Source organism: Camelus dromedarius, chromosome X (assembly GCF_036321535.1).
Source record: "Camelus dromedarius isolate mCamDro1 chromosome X, mCamDro1.pat, whole genome shotgun sequence".
In the NCBI taxonomy this organism is placed as follows: domain Eukaryota; kingdom Metazoa; phylum Chordata; class Mammalia; order Artiodactyla; family Camelidae; genus Camelus; species Camelus dromedarius.
The window spans coordinates 15,077,581-15,086,121 of record NC_087472.1 but is presented as its reverse complement, the minus strand read 5'-3'; the positions used below and the strand labels follow the sequence as shown (position 1 = coordinate 15,086,121).

At 42.0% G+C, this 8,541-nt stretch overlaps 1 protein-coding gene across 2 annotated transcripts in view; it reads left to right on the top strand.

Moving 5' to 3' along the window:
- Positions 1 to 4,008: 4,008 nt before the first annotated feature.
- Positions 4,009 to 8,541, top strand: part of HPRT1 (hypoxanthine phosphoribosyltransferase 1) — a 29,932-nt gene continuing 25,399 nt past the window's right edge. The window contains exon 1 of one of the 2 annotated variants that reach the window (XM_031446174.2): positions 4,009 to 4,182. In XM_031446174.2, the coding sequence (XP_031302034.1) occupies positions 4,156 to 4,182 (27 nt within the window). In that variant the 5' untranslated portion in view covers positions 4,009 to 4,155. The remainder of the gene's footprint in view (positions 4,183 to 8,541) is intronic. The other variant, XM_031446175.2, reaches the window with a different exon arrangement.

The window sequence follows — 8,541 nt, the reverse complement described above, 5'->3', positions numbered from 1 at the left end:
GGCTGAGCTGGGTTGTGGCTTTACCATCTTGGCAGAGCACAATTAGAAGGGTACAATGGACTTCTGGCAGTGGTGAGAGAGTGGTTCAGTTGGGATCCAAACTGAAGAAGGGACGGAAGGGAAGCCAGGAGCAGGGGATAGACCGTGGAGCTGGAGGTCTCCCATGAGTCAGAAGCACAGTTATGCTAGGCAGGGTGGCCAAAGAGAACTGGAGAGGAAGAAAACTGGTCAGAGATTGGGAGACTGCCACTGAAGAACTGCCATCAGCAGCATTGGAAAGCATCCCCACCCCTATACCACTGTAGGGGGGCTCTACACTCCAGCTTGCCCAAGACAGTCCAGCTTATGTGTTACCCCAGCATCCGGTCCAATTTAGCATTTGTCCCAGATTTTTCATTTTCCCACAAAGTGTAAGCATTAATAGCTGAATCGATATAAGCTAGGATGAGTCGCTTGGACCACCCCTTTTTAATTTTCAGCTTCTACCTTGGTCTCATCTACTAGCTTGTGAGATGCATATGCAGAGAACCAAATTCTCAACTTTTTTTCCCTTCAAGTTCTGACTTTAACAGAGAGTTAAACCTAAAGGACAACCGATGATAACCCTTCTCCCTTTTCCTAATCTTTTCCAAATACAATGTAACTAACACCTCCCTCTCAAGGACAGCATGCTGGGTATTCACTGATAACAAAGCAAGTGCACTCAGATACTAGGAGTTAGAGACAACCCATTCATTCTTGTCCTGGGTGGGGGTGGGGGTAGTGGTCACCACTGTGTCCCTTGTTGGATATTGGTTGTGCCAGCTGAGTGTGCCCATGCCGAAGTCTGCAAGATACATGAAAGTGCTAGGCCACCACTCAGTAGGCCAGTGGACGTAGGGAATTACACATTTACATGTACATAAAATTTATTCAGGAAATAAAGGCAGAAATATGTCCTGCCATAGAAGATAATACAGCGAGTAATTTGAATCATCTTGGTACAATGGTTATGGCGTTCATTATATGGTACAAATCTGCAATCCTTTTTTTAAAACAAAATTTGCAATCCACCCTTTCAGCATGAGTGCAAAAACTAAAGAGCATAGCTAATGAAAAATGAAATACTGAATTTGTTATTCAAGAAAATTGATCATGAATGTGTAACATGAACAAAACATTTGTCGATAATTATCCACATGCTCGTGGAGCACATTGATATTACTGACCACATGAAAACCGGAAGACATAAGTCTGCGGAGACAGCATTGTCATCCTACCTCAAAAGTTTGTCATTATTTTCAAGAAGACTGCCCAAAGATGATTTAATGAGGTGCAGCTGCAGAAAAGGTAGCTACATATTGCTAATGAATGACTTTTGTTTAGATCAAATGACTTTTCTTTAGAATTCATTTACTCATTTTTGATTTCAGGTTTCCTTGTTCATGGGGATGAAAACTGAAGCGATGGCTTTTAATAAGTAGCTCTATTAGCAAAACTTCACAGTTAGATGATGTCAGTTTTATATTGGTATCGTGGGATGATTCAAATAGAAAATCAGTTATATTAGTCAGGGTTTTCCTGAGTAACAGAACTAACAGGGTGTGTGTGTGTGTGTGTGTGTGTGTGTGTGTGTGTGTGTGTGTGTGTAGAGAGAGGGAAAAGAGAGAAGGGAGAGAGAAATTGATTTTAAGGAATTGGCTTACGATTGCGGAGACCTGGTGAGTTCAAAACCTGATGTGGAAGACCGGCAGGCCAGGCTGGAGACTCAGGGAGGAGCTGCGGTTCCCGTCCAAAGGCTGATTGAATTCCTTCTTGCTTACTGGGGAGGTCAGCCTTTGTTCTATTCAGACCTTCAAATGATTGGATCTCACATTAGGGAAGGTAATCTGCTTTACTCAAAGTCCATTGATTTAAATGTTAATCTCATCCAAAAAAACACCTTCACAGAAACATCCAGAATAATGTTTGACCAAATATCTGGGCACCATGGCCCAGCCAGGTTGGCACATAAACTTAACCATCACATTAGTTAAATTCCAATAATGGTTCAATTTTTCATCCAATTCATGGAATCAGAGTAAAGCTAATGTAAGTTTATTCTGATGAAGGAGAAACATGTGACATTGAGAAAGCTACTGAAAATTCAGTTTAAAAATTCAACATTTAGGATAAGTATTTTTGCGGTGATAATTTTTTTCATAGAAATAGGAATTTTGGTGCGCCACAGCATCATGGTAAAAACAAGGTTTTTACTAAATAAAGAAATGTGTGAAGCAGAATTATACTCAGAATTGGTTGTGGTACAGAAATAATTCCTCCTTATGTCCACACAAGTAGAAAAGCAGGAGTGGAGCAGGGGACTCTTGGGTTCTATCCATGCTTTCTTTATTCTTGCATGAAGATATTCTAGTAAAGAATGGTGGCATACTTAGTAACTGACACCCAGAGTAGATAATTTTGTAATTTAAAAAATTTAAAAAATTACAAAATTATATGACAAAATTATTTTGTCTGACAGTATTATTTTCTGTAATCATAACCTTGATTTCATAATCTTGATTTCATCTTTAGTTTTAAAACAATGAAAGTTTAAAAGACCAAATTTCAATTTTAAATGTATTATCCAAAATCAGTAACATATTTCATATATGAACCAGATTTTCACTTACCAAACAAAAGTATTATGTCTCACAGATTGCACTCTGTTTGCCATTTTAAATTTTAAACACATGTAAAAACTCCAAGTTGTCACATAGAATGACAGGGTTGAAATAATGACTGTTTCTTTGTCTCTGTGGTAACTGGGCGATCACCATTTACTTCAAATCTCTGTTAAAATACAGGAGAATGTGGCACCAGAGGGGATGGAGAAAGAAACTGCAAGCCAAAAGCAAGCTAGAAGGGTTCTGAAGTGTTGGGTACCTAATTTAGAAACAAATGTGGGTGGCTGAGTCTGCATGTGTCAGGGGCCAAATGTATAACCGAAAGTTCTCTAAATTAACTTCCCAGTGAAACACAATGTTTGTTAAAAGGATAAGTATTAAAAATGCTGACATGAACTTCAGTCTATAGCCAGTGGAAATGCACTTAGGTTCACCAAAAGATATGTAAAAAAAAAATGTTCATAGTGGCACTATTTTTCAGATAAAGAGACAGACTCAGAGTACAATCACTTGCCCAGTTTCCCAAATCTCCTACCATCACATATTCCTCAGTGGCCTTAATGGAGGCCACCACCTATGCGCTGGGCACTGTGGTGGGTGCTGCCGCTACTCAGAGTACGTTAGGAACGGAACAACTGGTGTTTGCTTACTCGACCTATGGGGGAAGATTTTTTTCCCCTGGTTCTATACTGGGAATTGTGGAGGCAAGAATAAAGATTAGTAATAGCGATAGTTTCCACTTACTGATTGCGCATGTCCTAAGTGCTATACCATATATATACATATGCACACACCATATACGTATGTATCACCTCCTTTAATCCTCACAACGATCCTTGTTAATATCCTCATTTTACTGAGATGAAAAAAGAGAAGCTCAGTGAGTCTGCTTTGCACAAGGTCACAGAGCAGCTAAATGTTCCCCTCGGATTTGCACCCTGATCTGGCTGACTCCAGGGCTTTAGGTCTCAACTCTTACATCCAGTTACAGATTTTTGTGAGAACTGGGCCACGAGCTAGGAAAATGGAAGCCGCAATGCAGTCCAAGGTCTTGAGAAGGGGACGCTGGGCGAGAGGAACCACGTGGTGACAGGAACCTGAAAAGCCGGCGCCCAGTTTAGGGCCACTGAGAAGGGCGGGCGGCGACAGGTCTGGGAATTTGGGAGCCGTCTGGATGGGAAACTGAGGGAAAGGGGGATAGAGGGTGCGCAGGAGTCTCGCCGTCTTCGGGAAGAAAATTCCCACGGCCACCTCAGGAGCGTGGAAACCCGCCGTCGCCCACCGAGGCGCGCCGGCGGCCTGTGGGCGGGGCCACGGGGCGGGGCGGGGCGGGGCGGGGCCTGCTGCGCCTGGTCTCTGAGCGGCGGCGGCGGCGGCGAAGAGCGCTCGGGCGGACCTCTCGGCTTTCCCGCGCGGCGCCGCCTCCCGCTGCGCCTCCGCCCCCTGCTCGGCCCCGCCGCCGGCTTCCTCCTCCCTAGACTGCACTCAGCCCGCGCCAGCCGGCTCCGTTATGGCGACCCGCAGCCCCAGCGTCGTGGTGAGCAGCTTGGCCCGCCAGGCCCGCGGCGGCGGCGGCGGCCGGCCCCCGGGGCGCGGGGCCGCAGTGCGGGCTCGGGGCGGGGTGGCCTGGGGCAGCCCGGGGGTGGGGGGCGAGGGGCGGCCGCCGCCTGCTGGGTTCGGCCGTGCGTCACACAGGGGCGGCGGGGGGGACGGGATGGCGAGGTCGGGGTGGCTGCCTCCGGAGAGCCCCGGGAAGGAGGGCTGCGTGTAGGAAGAGAGGGTGGAAATGGCGTTTTGGTTGACATGTGCCGCTTGCGAGCGTGCTGTGGGGAGGGGCCGTGCGAGCCAGTTCGGGAATGACCTGGCGGTGTGAGGGTGGGGGCTTTCTTACGAGCGACCCTTCTCTGTAGGTTTGGGGTGTGGGGATGAGGTCCTCGGGGCATCTCCGGAGAGGGCCCGGGCACGGAAACGACCACATGGGAGGCATGCGGGGACTGGTATTTTCGCCTAATTCTGCAAACATTATGAAGAATATTTGTGGGAATGCGCATTGCCTCATTGCATCCTCACGGCAGCCTTGGCAGCGGTAACCATGCCTACCTTTTTACACACGTAGAAAATAGTGAACCGATAGTAGGTAATTTTCCCACGGCCCAGAGGTAGCCAGGCCTCGTAATCAGATCTGCCTGAATCCGGATCTTACGCTCTTTGATGCCGTAGGGGACAAAAAATGCGAATCTGGTCCTTCAAGGACATTAGTACCATAATCCGTCTCTGGTACCCTGTCTCCAACCTCATTGGTTCTTTTTCTTGTTTCTCGAACATGCCAAGCTGCCCCTCCCCCCATACTCCCTTTCGGATCACGCTTGCTAAAATAGCCAACCTTTTCTCAACGGTTAAATGCCTTAGCCTGCGTTATTATTATTATTATTATTATTATTATTATTATTATTATTATTATTTTGTTTATTTATTTGTTTGTTTATTTTAGCGGTTACCTGATTACCTGTTGATTGTCTGTTACACAAAAACATAAACTTTATAAGGACAGGAATCACCACTGTAACCGCAGCGCATAGTACAGTGCCTGGCATGTAAGAAATTCTCAATGATGGTCTGTTGGATGAATAAATTAAATAATTAACCACTTATGCCCTAAGAAAGGAAAGATTCTATTTCATATTCGACATTGTGAGTTATGGTAAAGAGTAGTGCATTTAATGGAGCCTGGCCTGGAGTCCTGCTTGTTTAGGCTATTTACTAGCTATGTGGCCTTGGGTAAGACTGAAATGTCCTTATGTTTAACTGAGGTGCTAGCCTACCTCACGGTGTTATTGAAAGGATAGCTGGTCTTTGTTAATGAACAACCTTTGTATGGCCCCTGACTGGGAATAGTAATAATATCGGTCTTTGTGTTTACCTACATTAGCCCTATTTAGTCCTCAAAACAACCGTCTAACAATAGTATGATTATCATTTTACAGGTGAGGAATCCTTAAAGTCTCTGAGGTTCAGTCACTTAACCTTTTAATGTAACATACCTATGTCATACGGTAATTTTTTTTTCCTTTTCTTTTTCTTTTTCTTTTTTTTTTTTTTCCTTTTCTTTTTCTTTTTAAATGGAGGTACTGGGAATTGAACCGCAGACTCCAAAAGGGCCCCTGCACTTAAATATTTTGTTAATAGTAGGTACTCAACTGTTTTTCTTCAGTTGCTGAGGAAGTTAGACACTTTTAAGCTTTGGGTTCCAATGCTTGCTTCAGCATACAGTGAATTATTTTTGCTAGAACTGGCTCTTGTTAGCTTTGTTTGAACATCAAGATAGTCATTGTGTTTTTGGCTTGCAAATTCCTGTTCCTTTTTTTATTTCCTTCCCAGAAATTTTCTGCATATTAGCAATAACAAACACTTAAGTAGTGCTTACTATGTGCTGGTTACTAAGCCCTTTACACATTATCGACTGGTTTGATACTTATAAAAAAAAATTTACGTGGCTCAGAGAGGTTAGATAACTTTCCCAAGATTGCCCAGCAATACTAGGATTTGAATTTAACCTATCTGGCCCCAGAGTGTGCTCTTAATCTCTCCACTTCTATGTTAGTAGTGCCAGTAGTATGTATTTATTTAGTACTTATTATTTCTTAGGCACAGAAGTAAATGTCTTGCAGCATTATCTAATGTAAATGCCCCAAAGATGCATGATAGGTATTCAGTGAGGTAGTTAAACACTACAAGAGGTAGTATGACCTTGGAGGCACAGATTGGTGAAGTAAATTGCCTGATACCACTTAGATGAAATTGGCCCCCAGGTCTGCCTGCTAGACCCATGCTACTTGTAGCTATCATCCTAAACTGCCAGGGTAAGCTTGGATATGCTGGAACTAAAAACAAGCTTCTGGATTTTTGCAGATTAATGTGAAACATCAGATATATATTATGTGAATAAATATCGTCTAAATTTCAGGGTCATAGTGCTAGAAACATAATGCTGTATTAACTGGATTAAATTTTACCCTGCTAATAATTTTCACAGAATTGATAAAATAGCACATTTTGTTTGCCCACAACTCTATCATTGTTATCAATAGGATTTAGACTGACTAATTTATATTAGTCAGTTTAGACCAAAATTACTCTTTGTGACCACCAAGAAACGGAGCAGTTGAGTTTGGAAGTTTCATTCTACACGTCGATTAATGTGACACTCATACTATAGATTCATCTTAATTGTTTTCTGTCCATTTTTTTGTATTTAGGTATTGCAGAAAGTCCGTAGGCAGGAGGTGGGAAAAAGACAAAAAGACCAAGCAGATCAGCAGAGATGAGGGGTCTTGGGGTTCTCTTGTAGATTTCTGTAGTTCACTAGGCAGTAACTGGGCCGTGGCATTTTTGGCCTGGTATGAAGAGATGGCTGAAGATGTGCTAATGTACTCGTCTTCCTATGTGTAATTGTATGTTGTGTGCATCGGTAAGATTCATGTGTTATAAAAGTGTCAACCACCATTGGTAATATCAGTATTGAGACGCAATTGTTATTTTCCTGCCAGTGGTCACCAAATTACTAATATTTAGAATAATTTACTACTAATAAGAATTCAAACAAACACTTCAGATTGCTGTGGAACTACTGTCTTCAGCACTGTGGTGCTTCTGATAATTGATAGGTATGTATGTTTTGTCCAGAATTAACATGCCTGTTATTCCACTGTACACAGTGGAAAGGAAAGATCGTAGTGTTGGATAAATGCATGTCTTTGCACATACAGATAGTTACGGGCCCACTTACCTAGGAGCAGCTAATGATTTATCCCTGAGTTGAACAGAACCCTGACTTTAGTTCTTTAACGCTTAGAAGGGAAAGCAATCAAGTTATATATGTAATTTATTTGTAAGACTAATATAAAATTGGAAAATAAACATACTAATAGCTTAAGGTATTTTCACATTTAGGAATATATGCATCAGTAATTCATAATTTCAGTCTTAATGATACCCAGAGTTATCAAAAATTATCCCAAGGGATGATGTATCTGCTTTGGTGTTTTCTGAGAAGTTTAAAGTGTCTGAATATAAAAAGTAAAAATATGCCACCTGGCAATTTCTGCCTGTTCTAGAAGGTTGGAATCATTGGTTACTAGGAATAAAATAAAATATATTTTATCTATTACTGCACATCGTTTAATTCGTGTAGCTCATTTTAAGACTCACTTCAATTTAGTCTTGTTTGGACCATGAACATAGTCATTTTTTTTGACCGCAAACAGGCTTAAGCAGTCCTGCTTACAGATGATGAATTGATGTTGCATGTGTTGTCTTAGCACAAGTTGATTCCCTTGCTTACTGTAAATTTAGATAATACATCTTTGTAGTTAGAAATTTTATGTGTAAACCACAATTTTTCATGCATGAAAACCATTATTATAGATGTGACACATATAATTATTAAGACTTTGTGGTTCTAGTTTTACTGGAAAGTAAAATTACTTTGGTAATTCGTGATAGCAAAAGTATTGACTGGCTCTAAACGAAAGGTAGGTAGTAATGTTATATTTTTTCAGTAATCTTTCATATTAATAAAAGTGCCTTGTAGATTTTACCAAGTATATTACAGATAGATTAGAATTTGAGAGCTGTGTTCTAAAGCTCTGAGGAGATGCAGTTAGATTTCTGAACTGGGTAAATGGTAAGTAACTCAGTTATTAATAACCTGTCCTTTGGCCATTTCTGGCTGAACTGGAAATCGTGGTAGGAAAGGTGGATCTGAGAGAAACCACATTGTCAATTGTTTACCACTTCCAGCCCCTCCAGAGCTCTCCTCCAAATATTTTGGGGCTGGGCCCTCCCCAGAGCTATCCAGGACCTTCTTTGTGATCTTCGGCTATTTTATGTTAAGGTC